This window comes from Equus asinus, chromosome 2 (genome assembly GCF_041296235.1).
Source record: "Equus asinus isolate D_3611 breed Donkey chromosome 2, EquAss-T2T_v2, whole genome shotgun sequence".
Taxonomy (NCBI): Eukaryota; Metazoa; Chordata; class Mammalia; order Perissodactyla; family Equidae; genus Equus; species Equus asinus.
In genome coordinates this window covers 1,181,978-1,197,153 of record NC_091791.1, presented here as the reverse complement: position 1 = coordinate 1,197,153, position 15,176 = coordinate 1,181,978, and the positions used below count along the sequence as shown (strand labels likewise).

The window sequence follows — 15,176 nt, the reverse complement described above, 5'->3', positions numbered from 1 at the left end:
GGCGGGAAGAGAGGAGCGCGCACACTGGTCCTGGACGCGCTGGCGAGGCCGTGGAGCTGCGTCAGATGGGCCTCCTGCTGGCGCGCTTCGAGCTTTCATTCCTGAGCAGTATTTCCTCCACAGAAAGATTTGATTTCAAAACAAGTAAATGAAATTACTGGTCGTCTTGCACTATTAATAACAGTCTGTTAAAATATGTCCTTTCTCTTCAAGTATAAATTGAAGATGATTCCAATTAAAAAGGAAAACAAGACTTTTCATGGAATTTAGCAAGATGACCCAGTGATTAATATGCAAGAGAAGTGTGAAAATAGCTGAGACGGTTTTTAAAAGAATTGTCAACAAGAAAGGTTTCCCTATATAAAGTCATATTGATTAAAAGCCTGCAGGAATAGATAAAAGATCTGCAGAAAAGAAGAGAGAGTCTCAAAAAGACCCGTGTAATTTGGAGAATTTTGTGCGATAGGAACTCTGTGGAAAGAGGATGAATGTTTAATAAATGGTAGGGGTCGATCGACCGCTAGGAGCATCGATCAGCGTAGGCCGCTGCTTCACACTAATTCCGATGGATTAAAGGCTACAGTAGACTCTGCCTCCAAGATGAAGACCCTTTCGTGATCTGGGCTGGGAAGGCTTCTGGAGACGACACCAGCAGCCATGAGGGGAAATCAGTACATTTGGTTGCATGAAAATTAAAACTTCCTCATGACAAAAGACACCATAGACAAAGTGAGAAGGCCACTGAGGAGTGTCTGCCACGTCTGTGCAGACACAGGATGATATCACGATTCACAGGGGTACTCCAAGAATTCAGAAAGAGAAAGGCACAGAGCTGCAAAAAGAAACAGGCTCTGCACACCAGCAGACAGGGAGATACAGATTCCGGTGACCACATGAGGGGATGGCCAGCTGCCTGGTGACGGGGGCATGCGAATTAAAGCAACCACGGACTTCTTCCCTCAGCCAGGGCCAGTTGAACAGACTGCCAGCAGGTTCACCCCATGCCCACACCACGTGCCCTGACATAGTGCGGGAGCCGGGGCCTCGCATGCTGCCTGCCGCCACCCTCCTGTCTCTCCCTCAGGGGCGGTGTGGCCGAGGTGCCTCACAGAGCACACGGCAGGACCAGACGCCACCCCTGTGACGCTGAAGACGTGGAAGAGGAGACCACGCTTCTGTCGTTTCTTCTGTTTCTTTAGCTGATGAGTCAAGTGGAAAACGCCGTGACAGGGCCAGGCTGGCCCACAGCCTGCACCTGCACTGGGGGGCGGACGACGGGACACTGGCTTTCTTGGTAGCCAGCTAGAAGGTTCTGAGTTAATCTGGTTAAGACGTTCTCCCTAGCCTTTGCCTCGTGACTTTTAGATTTTAAAAGTGCATCTCAGGACGTGGTCTGTTTGGACAGCGCCCGCAGCCTGTGCCCCTGCGCCCCCCCACGCCCCACACCCCCAGCGGCTCTGTCCCAGCAAGTGTGGTAGTGAAGCCACAGCTTCGCCAAGGACGGACCGTGGCCCCGCGTGCTCCTTTCCTCTGTCCATGACGCGCTCTGCCCGCTGATGGTCTCTTCAGAAGTCGCTGGCGCTTTGCTTCGCCCTCCACAGCCGTGGGCACTGATGGCGCTGCGCCACGTGGTGGCGGGTGGAGGGCTGTGCTGTGAGCCCTTCTCAAGGCGTCTTGTGATGGGGGAGGAAGTCTCTAGAAGGGGTCACCGACACCCTCACTGTGAGACGTGTTTTTCAGTTGAAAAATCTTTATGACACAGGTTGTGCTTGATTTAAAATATGTGGAAAAAATTTTTAAAAAGAAAAGACGCAGCTGCTGTTCCTTTGTAACGTTGCACGTCCTAGTGGGGACGGCACATTCACTTCCAGAACAACTTCACGCTGCCTCCTGGCTGCGAGGAGCCTCCGAGGCCAGGTGCAGGCTGTGTGGGCGCCTGGGCCGGGCTCCGGCCGGCAATGGCGCTGCTCCCCACCCAGTGCACACTGCCCGTCGGCCTCCCGCCGGGTCTCCTGAATCCTGGTTTTCCTGGGAAGCCGTTCCTCCTCCATGCAGCCTGGAGTTTTCCACCAGCTGTGGATTCAGTGCCGCCCTGGCCCCGCCGGGGAGGACGTGTTGGCAGCACACGTGTGCTGGTGTTGAGAGAGCTGCATGCTGTCTGGTGGCGTGTGCTGGCCGGGGCCATGGTGCTGAGTTTTGGGGTGCCATCTGCCTTCAGTGGAGGCAGCAGAAGGCGCTTGGCCAGGGAGCAGCTGGTGGCCGCGTGTGGCGGGGCGGCCTCAGTGCGTCAGTAACCCATCTCCTTCTCTCCCCAGAATCATCGACCAGCGATTCGAGAAGGTGTCCTACTTCGTCTTTGGCGATTTCAACTTCCGACTGGACTCCAAGTCCGTGGTGGAGGTAGGCGCCCAGCTTGGCCCCGCCTGGCCTCTCGCGGGTTCGGCGTGTTGGGAGGAGCAGCCGGGGCAGCTGTGCTTTACAAGCAGGCCCAGGGTTGTTGCCCCTGGGGAACAGTTAAGGCAAAAACTCCCAGTAAAGAAAGATGTTTTACTGTCAAAATCGGGGCCACTGTCAGAATTAGAGGTCAATTCACACTTCCAGACTCAGTGAGCTGTTACCAGCCAGACACATCATGTTCTGCCGTGACGGTTCTGTTGTCAGCTGTTAGAAAACAAAAAAGGAAGTAGCTTCCACACCTGCCAAGGGGAGATAGCCTGATGAGAAGGCTGGCTCCTAATCGACTCTGTTTCAGCTAGTTTTCCCTCGTTGCATGTGTCTAGAAACTAGTTTTTCTATTTCATTTAATAAGTTGTTGATGTCACTCAATCTTTGCGGACTTGGAGGCGTGTGTCCCCCGGGTGCAGCCCGAGAGCCCGCAGGCTGATGCCCCGACTGAGTACCAAGTGCTGTGCGAGAGCTCTGCCCAGCGACCAGCCACAGGGGCACCCATGTCAAAGGCAGGCTCAGCGCGGCCCTGCCAACCCCAGCTGTGTGACCTTGGAGTGGCACCTCCTAGGCCAGGAAGCGGGCCTGCAGCCCACACGCAGAGGCCAGCTTCTCCGTGGTGAGGTCTGCTGCGGGCGGCGCTGGCCCAGCCCGAGGCTCTGGGACGGCGGGTTGAGGGCCCACACTGCTCCGGCTGTTCTCCTGCTCGTGGGACCGGGAACTGCAGCGGGATATTGGTTCTCAGGCGGCAGCACAGGAGACCCACCACCCTCCACCCGTGCCTGCATGGGCACATGCACGGGGCCATCACGGCTCTCATCCAGGCCCCGGTGGCGGGGGCAGGTGGCGCCGTACACCGGGCAAGCCTCCCAAGGGCTCGCTGCAGCACTTGGCACAGCCTGGTCGCGCCCCTGTGGCGGCTGCTGTGGAAGCAGCAGTATGGAGAGGTGACACTCCTCCAGGTGTCATCTTCCTGTTGGTAGCCTTGGGTACAGACACCATCACGCATTAACCTTCCATCCTCAGTCGAAAGTTATTTGTTAAAGACAGACCGAGCAGGCTTTCGATCATGCCATATCTCCCTTTGACAGAAATGAGTAGCATTCTATTGAAATCTTCCTTTTTTATATATGATTTAATTAGGCTAACGGGACCTCACCAGGCAGGGCCTCACAGGTACATGTGTGTGAATGTTTGGACATGTTCCCTGTCTGCGAGGAGGGCACACCTCGCCTGACGTCGCGGGGGCAGCACTGGGCATGGGTGAGGGGGCTGCACCACACGAGTGTTTTCAGATAGACACGTGAATTCGCTGGGGACCATGAGGTCCCTCATTTAGTTCTGCTGAGTTCTCTTTCATTTGGGGTTCTGCTATGCAGTCAGGCGCCAGGGGCCAGGGGCCCTCAGGCTCTGTACCCTTCAGAGAAACAGGGAACGGCACCTGGCTTGTTGACATCTGCCTGTGTCCACGCTGTTTGGGACATGGAGCCAGGCCACAGAGCCCAGGTGCCCTTGCCGAGGCTGCCTCCATTCATTTGAGCCACACTGGGGCTTAAACAGTCGGATTTTCATGAGATCTGGAGACCCTGAGCACAGGTCGTTTCTGGCTGGTACTTGGGGCGGTGAGTTGCTGTGCACGCAGCAGCTGCTCCACTCACCTGAGGGTCTCCTCCCGTCTCGACGGCAGGCAGAAGAGTCAAGAGCTCTCGAAAGACCAGAGTCGATCAGTCAGGATCTGCCCAGCAGACAGCATGTCAGGGAAAGGTCAGAGAAGTTTCAGAAGTGGCCTTTTCTTCCCTGAAAGAACAAATATCACAAAAAAGGGCACCTACTCCAACTCGTCATGTTGTGACCGGTGTGCGTTCTGAGTCGCCCCACGGGGTGCGGCACACAGGCGCGGTTCTGTGTTTCCTTGGTGGATGCTGAGCTGGGTGGCTGGCCGTGGAGGGCGTGAGGCTCAGTGGGGCCACGGGTCCCACAGGGGCTTCGAGCCGAGTGGGACTGCTCCCAGGGGCTCCTGGGTCACTGGGCAGTTAGGCTGACTCATCTGGGCAATCATGGGTTTTCTTACTGAGAGGGAAAGCAGGACGATGTGGACCTGAGTTTGAGCATCGGTGTGACTGCAGGAGGCCATTGCTCTCCAGGAGGACGGCATTTGGGGGAGCTTTGGGGGAGATGCAGTGCATCAAAAAAGTATGCTGCAGGCTTTCATTTATGGCATAACTCGTCTCCTCCGCTTCCCAACCGTGTTTACCCAGTGCCCTTTCTCCTGATCCATCACCTCGAGGGTCCTTCCCGTTTCATAAAGAGAAGGTTCCTGCCACACGGTGATTGCAGCAGGTGGGGCAGTGCTGGCTGGATCTCGATGGACTTTGACGCCGCCACCCATGGGCCCTGGACACAGTGAGGGAGGCACTGCCCACAGCTGGGCTGCTGGTCCTTCTGCATTTCAGGTCAGGGACCTGGGAGCGTTGCCTCCCAGAGTAGGAAGCCTGACAGTGCCCGGCCTCACCTGTCCTCGGATGTCAGCACTGACAGTAAAGGACCCACAGCCGCACGTCCTTGCCCCTGGGCAAAAGGGAGGCAGAGACCAAGGCGGGCAGAGGTGGGCACGCTGGAGCTGAGACAGGTGTGAGTGGCCCCGATGCCTCCATGCCCTGTTGGGGGAAGGAGGGACAGTCCCCCGAGGCCAGCACTTGGGCATATTTCCTTCAGTATGAGAGCTTAAGATCTTTCCAAACAGCCTGCACGTGTGACTGAAATCAAACTGCAAAGGAGCAAATGGATTCTAATCATCTTGTGCCTAAGGGGCTGTTTTGTGAATTAGCAATGAGTTCTCCCAAAAGCAGGCACGTTTTTCTGAAAGTCACTAATGTGCTTCAAGAATCTCCAAGCTACCAATAGCCCGGAAACTTGCGGCATCAGTAAGTCTCAGTATTTGATGGGCTACCTAAGCTTTAGTAAGTTCTTCTAGCTTCCACTTCCTCTTCCTTCAGGAAAATAAAGGGCATCTTCATTCATGATTACTTTCATATCAAAACTAACTGGCCCAGATAGGGAATTATTCGAAGTGCTGTTTTTAGTATATAATCCCCACACATAGTTGATTTTTAGATGAAGCAGAACAGTACGCATAGGCCTGCCCCTCCTTGACCCCAGCAGGGTCCTGCCCCGGCCTCGCCACCCTCATCTTCCACCAGCCTCGCTGCCCCACAGCCCTGGTGTCCTGCCCTCCCAGGGGCATTTGGGGGCAGACCCAGTGCCGGCTGAGAAGACACAGGAAGGTCAGGGGCCGTGGGCACTTCTGAAGCTGACGAGGGGAGCAGGTGTGCCCCCACATTGCTGTCTGCTGTTCCCTCAGACGGGCGTATGTGAAGTCAGGTGCAAAGCGTCAATTTTAAGTGCTAGAAAAAATCATAAATTTGTGCGTTTATGTGGTGCCTTCCCCCTGAGGAGGTCAATTAATGAACAGTATGTTATCAGTATACCCTAGATTAAGCATGTTTATGTGCCTGCTTCTACATCCCTGCTGACAGCTTTGCTGGGAACCCCCGTGTTAGTGGTGTTGGGAGGCCCAGAGGGTCCATAGGCACTTGTGGGTCCTGGAAGCTCGAGAGCTGAGCCCATGGCGGGCCACCCGCCGCAGGGTAAGTAGGGAGTGGGGACACCTGGGCACATAAGAGGGGAGACCGAGGTCTCCCAGTGTGGATGGGTGGTGCAGGGTGGCCTCGGAAGGTCAGAGAAGGTTCTGGAAGAGGAGTGCTGCACTGCAGCCCCAGCAGCAGCTGCTCTTGTTTCTCAGCAGGAGTTTTTCCCAGTGGTGCCTGGTCGTCAGTGTCAGGCTTGGCAGTGCAGAGCTGTCCACGGCTGCTCTCATCAGGGGCCCTGGCACAGCAGGGACACGCAGGCCTCCACGTCCACGTCAGCTCCAGGAGGAGCCTCGTCACTGGGGATGCAGGCTTTTCACTCACAGGCCCAGAGGCGTTCCCGGGGCTTCTGTTTAGTATGAGTCATCGGAATTTGACGGCGTATCTGAATGGACCTCAGTGCTGGCAGTGCACCCTTCCCCCACACCTGGGAAGCCACCCGACCCTGTGCTTCAGCCAGGCGGGTTCCAGGAGCTGTGAACCTCACCCCACAACCGCATCTTTCAGACGCCTGCTGTGCCAGCACCAGTCACTGGGGCGCTGCCCCTGACAGTGGCTGTTGGCGTGTGTTTAGATGCTGGTTCATGGCGCCAGCACACTTGAGAAACCGAGGGCTTCATTGTCGGGTATTGTCAATCTGGCACCTTCAAAGAGTGGGAGGAAAATCAATGCTGTTTAATTGAATTATTTCCTCAATAAATGAACAAATGTATCTAAGACCCATATTAATGTTTGGAAGGTTTTCATGTCCACGTGACTCCCTAAAACCTATGGACAGATGGCTTTTCAGTTGACATATGACAGCTATAACTCCATTCCTGCACTCAGTTTACTATGTAAGTAAAGCAAACATATGGGAAATTATTTTATTCCAAACATATGAAATATGATTTTCAGTATAGTTTTTTAGGACCATTTGGTCAAATGAAGACTTTAGCTCTGGAATTAAAGATTGTTTTCCCCTTGGTGGCATCATCAATGCAGTCATCACCAGATAATAAAAATTCCATGGAGCACAGGAAGCTGAGAGTGCAGCTCAGGGCGGTCATGGACACAGGAAGATGAGGGCTCGGGACTGTCGTGGACTCAGGAAGGTGAGAGTTCGGGATGGTCGGGGGCTCAGGAAGATGTGTGAGGGACGGTCATGGACTCAGAAAGATGAGAGCTTGGGACAGTTCGTGGACTCAGAAAGATGAGAGCTTGGGATAGTCGTGGACTCAGAAAGATGAGAGCTCGGGACAGTCGTGAACTCAGAAAGATGAGAGCTTGAGATAGTCGTGGACTCAGAAAGATGAGAGCTTGGGACAGTCGTGGACTCAGAAAGATGAGCTCGGGACAGTCATGGACTCAGGAAGATGAGCTCGGGACAGTCCTGGCTCAGGAAGGTGAGTGAGGGACGGCTGTGGGCTTAGGAAGAGGAGTGAGGGATGGTTGTGGGCTCAGGAAGGTGAGTGAGGGACGGTCGTGGACCCAGGAAGATCCGTGAGGGATGGTTGTGGACTCAGGAAGGTGAGAGAGGGACTGTTGTGGACTCAGGACAATGAGAGAGGGGCGGACGTGGACTCAGGAGGACGAGAGGCCCACTGAGGCTGAGCACCCAGGCCGCATAGGAACAAGGGTTTAATAGGGAAGGTAGGTACAGGAGTCCCTGCTTTTTCCAAAGTAAGATCCAGTAGTTCCTGAGAATTCTCCACTGACAGCTGGGAGGAAACCGATGCCCAGCACAGCATGTGACATCCCCGGACCCCCACCCCATGGTGGGCTGACCAACTGCCTTGGCCCTGATGCCTGCTGTTTCGCCTCCTGGTTGTTATGTCCCTCCCTGTCAGTCTCAGACTTGTGCAGCCTATCAGGAAAATTATCATTAATTTCGTGTGTTTAGTTAACGTTGACAACACACCTTGTGTGGGTTGTGTTGTCCTGCACTGTCTTAATGTTACCATGTGTACAGTGTCCTGGGGCTCCCGTAACAATGACCACAAACTCGGTGGCTGAAACGATAGTTCTGGAATCTAGAAGTCCAAAATCAAAGTGTGGGCAGGGCCGTGCTCCCTCTGGGGTCTGGAGGAGGCGCCTTCCTGCCTCATCCAGCTCCCGGTGGCCCCGGGCGTGCCTTGGCTTGTGACTGCATCGCCCCAGTCTCTGCCTCTGTCCTCATGGGGACTCTTTCCCGCCTCTCTGTCCTCACTTTTCTCTCATGAGGACACCATCATTGGACGTGGGGCCCCCTAAATCCAGGATGACGTCATCTCAAGATCCGTAGCTAATTACATCTGCGAGGACCCTATTTCAAAGTAAGGTCACGTACTGAGGTCTGGGTGGACATGAATTTTGGGGGACACTTCTCAACCCACTGCAACACATAATGCCAGAATGACACTGCCTCCCACTACTTTGTAGATTGAATACTAACATAGAAAACGTATTTCTTGGCAAAGGTATACCTAAAAATAACAACTGGAAAAGACCAAATTTCTTTTGTTGGTCATTAATTTCAGTTAGGCTGCCTATTAATTTACTGAATTTTAAAATACCATGTAAGCATCTCTCTTGGAAAATCAGATCCTAATTGACATGGCGTGCCTTTTTAAAAGGGTTTCTAACTGTAAAAACAAGTAATAGAAATTTTGTGGAAATCAAAGAAAATTTCTGCATGTTTTCCTGAGAGGCCTTTGGCCGAGTGGAACGCAGTCAGGTGAGGCGAGGGAAGGTGCTGGGGAGGGCGGCCACGTGCGCTGCCCCGGCCTTGGGGATGCGGCTGGCCTCGAGGGGGGGCGCTCTGCAGCTCTGCGGGGCAGGGCTGTCCGCGGGGCCTCTGACATGCTCACTTTCCTTTTAGTTTTCTTCCAAATTAAGTGTTTGATAAAGAGGTGATGGCAGCCTCAGCATGCGCTTCCTGTCACAGCTGCTGTGTGCCAGGAGCGGGGGAAATGCAGGTCCTCGGCCCCAGGCCCTCGGGTGACACTCACGGTGAGCGGCCTCGCGCTTGGGCACCAGGGGTGGAAAGCAGGGTGGTCAAGTTTCGTGTGCGGCGAGGGGCACTTCAGGGTGCACTCCCAACCCCCGGACATGCCAGTGCCCTGAGTCACGTCCTCTCCTGTGACACAGACGCGGTTCACTCCCGGCGGGACCTGACCCATCAGGCCACGGTGCTCTGGGTGCACTCGTGAGAGGCTGCCCCTGCTTTGCTGGATTCCAGACACGCGGGGAGCCTGCGGTTCGCAGCAGTCCAGAGCACCAGAAAGAAAGAACCCTCGGTTGGGAGCAGCGGGTGTTTCTGGGCAGAGCAGACTTAGTGTCTCTTCGGCAGGCGGGGTCACTCTTTTGCACAGGCCCGTGGAGGCCGTGATATTCTGAGTCTGGCGACCGTCTCACAGTTGGCTGCTTCAGGGTGCTGGTGTTTCCTCGTCGTTTGTCCAGCAGGCATTTCCTACACACCTGCTGTGTGGGCCCAGTGCTGGCAGCCGGACTGGGGTGGATCTGGAGTCCTTGAGCCAACAACCCCGCTGCCGGGAGAGCCTTGGGGTAGGGCTTCCAGGTGGGTGGCGCTGCCCAGCTCCCCACCAGCCCCTGGACATTGCTGAATCCTGCACCTGTCTGCCCTTCTGATGCACCTTCCAGTTCTCTTCTGACTCCCCAGGGTCTAAAGAGCAGTGTGGGGACAGCGTCCCCCCAGGCGTCTGAGGTGTCCTGTGTGCCCTTCTTGGACCCACTTGCCTCTCACAGGAGAGCCGTGTTGGGACTCGAAGACAGCTGTTTCTGTGGCACTTGGTACCAGCCAGAGACCAGCAGGGCACTTTTTGGGCTGGGACATCCTGAGGCCAGGCTTGGCTGAGAGCTGTGGGGTCCTGTAGGACTCTCAGACAGTGGCCTGGGGCATCACTGAGATTGGCGGGTAGTCTGTGTCGGACCTGGGGAGGCGCAGCCCTGGGTGGGCACTGGGGTGTGGGAGGGGCCCGGATGTGGGCAGGGTCTCCTTGTCCCACCCCACCAGGGACTCTGCATGCTCTCTGCTCCTCAGCTGTGCCAGGAGGTGCCGGGGTAGGCCACACCTCCTTCCACTGCGGCCCAGGAAAGAGCGTAGGTCAGACGGAGACCCCAGGGCTGCGGTGCCCACCACCGGCCTGCGCCTGGCCCCCTCCTCACTGCCGGGCGGGTAGGCAGACTGCCCTCAGCACTGACCCCTCTCGGGGTGCTTGGGTTTGGTGACCACATTTAGACTGGTTCCAGGGACGGGAGGAGACTATGCCAGCCTTCACCCCTGTGTTCTTGGGGAAGTCTGTGCCCTCAGCTTGGGGGGTCACCCCACAAGTGGTTTTCAGACTGCCCAAGGTCAGTGTGACAGGTGACTGTGAGCATCCTGGCCAGCACTGCATTGTGTCAGAGGCCTGAGGGAGGTGTGGCAATGGGAACGCGGGACCCCTTGCCTGACGGCGTCTTCCAGAAACGCACCCCATGTGGTTATTTAGTCCAGGGGTGACAGATGACTTTCCTCCTGAGGAAGAGAAGTCGAGGTCCCCTTCAGTGGCCCTGTTAGAAGCCTGGCTTGGCATGGCTTTGGTTGTCGTTGCTGAGCCCCCGCTGAGAGCAGCCAGGCAGCCTCACAGTCCTGGGCCGCAAGGGGCTTCTCTGGCTTTCAGGGGAGGCCCATGCACAGCCCTGCTCCTGGGTGCTCGCAGTGCCTTGCTGGGGGCTGCCACGCTCACTGGCAGGAGTCGTGGGAGGTTGATTAAATCCATCTCCAAACAAGAGGCCAGTGAGCCGGATCCGCCACAACAGCGAGTTAGCGGCCCTGACTCTTCACCCTGCTGGAGCTGACCGCGCACCACCGGAGCACCAGTCAGGGCCTGGAGCCCCAGCAAGAGGTGGACACCTGCTTGTCATTTGCAGGAAGGGCAGGTCACCGGGTCCCTAAAGCTCTCCCAGCACCAGCCTCGGAAAGAGGCCCGTGTGCCAAGTGAGAAGACTGCCCCCGGGAGTTAGCAGTGTCGCATTTCTGATGCAAATTAATACAAACACGCTTGCAGAGCAGAACTGAAAAGACGGTACTGTGATCAAATTTGGCGTCACTTGAGCCATAATTAAAACATACACAAATTAAGCACGGTTATCGTGTGCTGTCTGATGGGCCGTGCGTCATGCAACTAATTAATAATGCATCTCCGGCTCAGCTCTGCCAGGATTGCTCAGAGGGTATGTTTTATGCCTTGCGCAGTAGCAACTGGCAGCTGGGGCGCTCAGCTGGCTGCAGTGACAAAGAGTGACAGCAGTGCCAGGCACTCCCAGCTCTGCGTGGCCCGGCCGCGCGCCCACCTGCCGTCCATCACCGCCCGACAGCCTGGGTGATGGATGTGTTTTTGGAGCTGGCGGCTGTTTCTAAAAGCCACTTGCCAGTTCCTGATGGGTACACGTGTGTTCAGGGGCCGGTAAGCCATGGAGAAGCAAGTCCTGTGAGGAGCTCAGACTTTTCAGAAGCAGTGATCGTCCGGCAGGCTCACGTGTGTAGAGGGGCACCCGGGCAGCACCCCAACAGCCGGGCCTCCCAGGGACGCTACTTTCAGATGATGCCAGGTGGGGTCCCAGCACCCCCTGTGCCTCATGAAGCCATAAGGCAGAGCCCACAGCCAGCTCAAGTGCCCACTGGTGTGGTGTGAGCCCCATCCCCTGACTGCGCATACTCCTGCCGCCTCCTTGCCTCAGGTGCACCTGCATCCTGGGGAGGGTGGGTCCCCACTCAGCCAGGAAAGTGCATTGTCCCTGGACATTACTGGGCCAGCCCCTCAGAAAGTCCTCTGAGAACCGGCCAGCTTAGAAGGTCACTGTGCTGACAGATGAAGTGCTGACTTGCGTCTGGTTTCTGGTTACCTTGTTGAACCAAACTCCAGCCATGCCTCAGCACCACAGACCCTTCAGCCCACGGACACAGTGGGCTTCTCAAGAAGCCAAACCCATGAGTCAGCATGCAACTGTGCCAGTCCTGGGGAGTGGTCCCTGGACGAGCTGCAGGCATCCACACGCCTGCTGGGCCTGAGTTTCAGAAAGAGCCACACGGCTTCCTTTAGAAAAACTAGTCGAGCTCTCCTGGCATGGGAGCTCCAAGCCGCTGTGGGGTTTGCCCAGCGAGCCACGCGTGGGCGCTGCCACAGCTACACTGGTGCCCGTCTGAGTTGGAGGCTGGTGGGGAGCCAGCAGGAGCTGTCTTGGGAGAGGAGATGAAAGGGTCTTTATGGCCTGTTGTTGTTCTGGGTGAACAGTGGACAATATAAAACAAAGAGGAGGGAGGCCCCTCCAAGGCTGACATAACCCTCAGAACGCGCCTTTTCACAAACTGCCGGCCAGTGCCCCCACCGTAAGCCCCGGGCCCAGCAGCCCTGGGCCCGGCCTCATGCCTGCAGTGAAGTCAGCGCTTTTGGACCCTCAGAGTAGGTGTCTGCTCAACAACACCAGCAGCTTTTCTCCTCCCCAGGGTCCAGGAGTTTGCCAGGAAAATCTTTGAAAAAGATGGCACTCACTAGAAGGGTCTTTGGGAAGCAGGGCTAAACAGAACGTGGGACATCGGCGCAGTTCCTGCCAGAGCAGTGGGCACCTTTCCAGAGGACAGCAAACCCCTGAGTGCTTTCCAGTGAAAACCCCGACATGGTCAGCTCCACTGCTCGGCCCTCAGATCCTCAGGTCCCATCTGGGACGGTCCTTCTCCTGGAACAAGGAGGCGGCACGCTCCTCTGAGGTTGGGTGTCAGCAGCTGCCAGGCCTGACGCTGCGCCTGCCTGTGGCCATGTCTCCTTCTTGCTTCTCAGAAGCTGACCATGTGTGCATGTGTGTACCCGTGTGTGCAAGGAATGAGTGTATGTGCATGGTACACGTGCTGTTTGCGTGTACACATCTGTGCATGCGCATACACTTGTGTGTGTGCATTATAGGAAAGAAGACAAACACTGGCCAGGGTTCATTCGGGATCACGTGAACGTGTCATTTAGCCATGCCATTTCTGTCACAGGCTGAGTGTGGCACCAGAGTTGTCCTTGCTGTGCTGAATGTAGGCCGTTTCCTTTGCGAGGGCTCCCAGCAGCCTGCTCAGCAGCAGTGTCCCCTGGGGTGCGTGGGCCTCTGTCTCCACGCAGACGGCACGTGTTCCTGTGCACACACATGCGTTCGGTGCGCCACTTACCTTGGTCATGCTGCAGTGTGGAGCAGCTGTCAGGATGCACGTCTCCCTGATGAGTGCTTACTTTTTGGGGTGCAGTGTGTGTCCACCCCCAACAGTGACGGTCAGAGAATTTGATGAGATTCTCTTTTCTGAGCACTCTCTTTCAGATCCACAAGTTTCCAGTGACCAAGGAAAGTCTTAAATCCACTGATTTCCATGTCAGAGTCATTCATTGAACGATTTACCACTTATTCTCCTTTCTGCTCCTTAAATATGTTTAGGCCTTGAACTAATGTCTGTAGACGTTAGTTAGCAAGGAAGAGTTCATCGCTTGGACCAATGATGCTCATCTTGTGTTCCTGGAACTCAGATGGGTGTCCGTGGGACTAGATGTCCTCTTGTCAGAACTGTTAATCCTCTGCACCCACTTTGTGTTGACCAGAGATGTTAACCTAGGACTTTCACACGCTGACTTGTGCGTGGGGTTCAAGAGAGTTCCAGGATGCCCCTCTTCATCCCTTGCTTCTGAGACGTGGGTCTGGGCAGTCTGGAGTGAGGCCGAAACGTGCGGGCCGGGTCGAGTCCGCAGCAGCTGGGGCCTGTCACTTAGAACTTCTTTCAGAGCTAAAGCTTCATGTTGATTTAATAGCATGTGACACAGCAGGACACAAATTTATATTGATGTTCAGCACTACTCGGAGAATTATTAGTGGCATAAAAGATCATGTTTGTTCTCTAGAGTCAGTTCTATTTTCTAGAGTCATTTGAAAATTTTAAATTTAAAAGGTAATGATTTTCCATTAGCTTGTTTTAAGGGAAACCTATGTAAAGTGCTCAGGGCTTTCTTTGTAAAGCACCTCTGAGGAGCCCTCCTCGCTCCTTTCTTTAATCGCTGCTGCTTGGGACATGTTAGATGGAACCTTTATATGTAGCCCTTTTTCATCTTTAGACATTTTTATGGCTAGAACTTAACCAAAAATAACAGGATAACAAGAAGAATGATGGGGCAGTGGTGAATTTCTTACTGAGGTGCCTGTGATCGGTCGGTTTTTCAGCGACGTGCTTCTGCACGGTTGGCGGAGCCCACCTAACAGCATTGACAGCTGAGGGGCAGCTCTCTCTGACGTCTCAGTGGTCTCCTCGGGGTGGGAGAAGAGAAACCCCAACAGTTCAGCTCTAGAGAAAGGAGAGACGGACCATCTTGGGGTTGACTGAGGTGGGCCGTTCAGGGCCCTGCAGCCCAGGTGGGCAAGCAGCTCCAGGCCAAGGAGCTTAGTCTGGTCCCTGCTGGGCACACAGCACAGAGAAACGAGAGTGTCCTCATGCATGAGGACTCAGTTACACCCCAAAAGGAGGGAGAGGCTGGCTTCAGCAGGTGTTTCCTTGTCCCCAGTAGCCGACGTTGTTACAGCGTCCACGGACGACTTCTGTCCCCAGTGTGGATGTTGCCCATGGGGAGGATGCAAAACTGAAATCATCCCCAGGGTCCTGGGTGAAGCGGAGAAAAGATGTGCTGGTGGGAGAGGAGATTTGCTCAGCCTCGGGGTCTCCAGGGTTTGACGGAGAAGCCCCTGCTCCCAGAAGGTGATGGGCACCCAGGCATGTGCCTGGGACCTGCAGTCATGAGCGTGTTGGTCAGTTAGTCCTGATGGGCTGGACCCTGTTCAGACGGGGCAGAGACAGCTGATGAGGCTTCGTTGTGTCACCCATCCTGTTTCCTGGTAGATGGACCCAGAGCAAAGTCCCGTGTGAGTGGACAGGGCTCGTGGGGCCCACCCGAGAAGGCCATGCGTGCGCACGTGTGTGTTCCCAAGTTCATCCCGGCCCCGAGGCCTGCACCCCGGCCGTGGCCCCATTCTCCTTTTGGAGGGCAGAGGCCGGCCTCCTCCCAATGGCACGGTCTCCCCGCGGAACAGCTGCACGCTGTTCTGATAGGA

The 15,176-nt window shown here is 55.5% G+C and overlaps 1 protein-coding gene across 3 annotated transcripts in view; it reads left to right on the top strand.

Moving 5' to 3' along the window:
* INPP5A (inositol polyphosphate-5-phosphatase A) overlaps positions 1-15,176 on the top strand; it is a 227,386-nt gene that overhangs the window by 181,151 nt on the left and 31,059 nt on the right. For all 3 annotated transcript variants that reach the window (XM_044748372.2, XM_044748366.2, XM_070520576.1), the window contains exon 9: positions 2,316-2,400. In XM_044748372.2, coding sequence (XP_044604307.1) covers positions 2,316-2,400 — 85 coding nt within the window. The remainder of the gene's footprint in view (positions 1-2,315; positions 2,401-15,176) is intronic.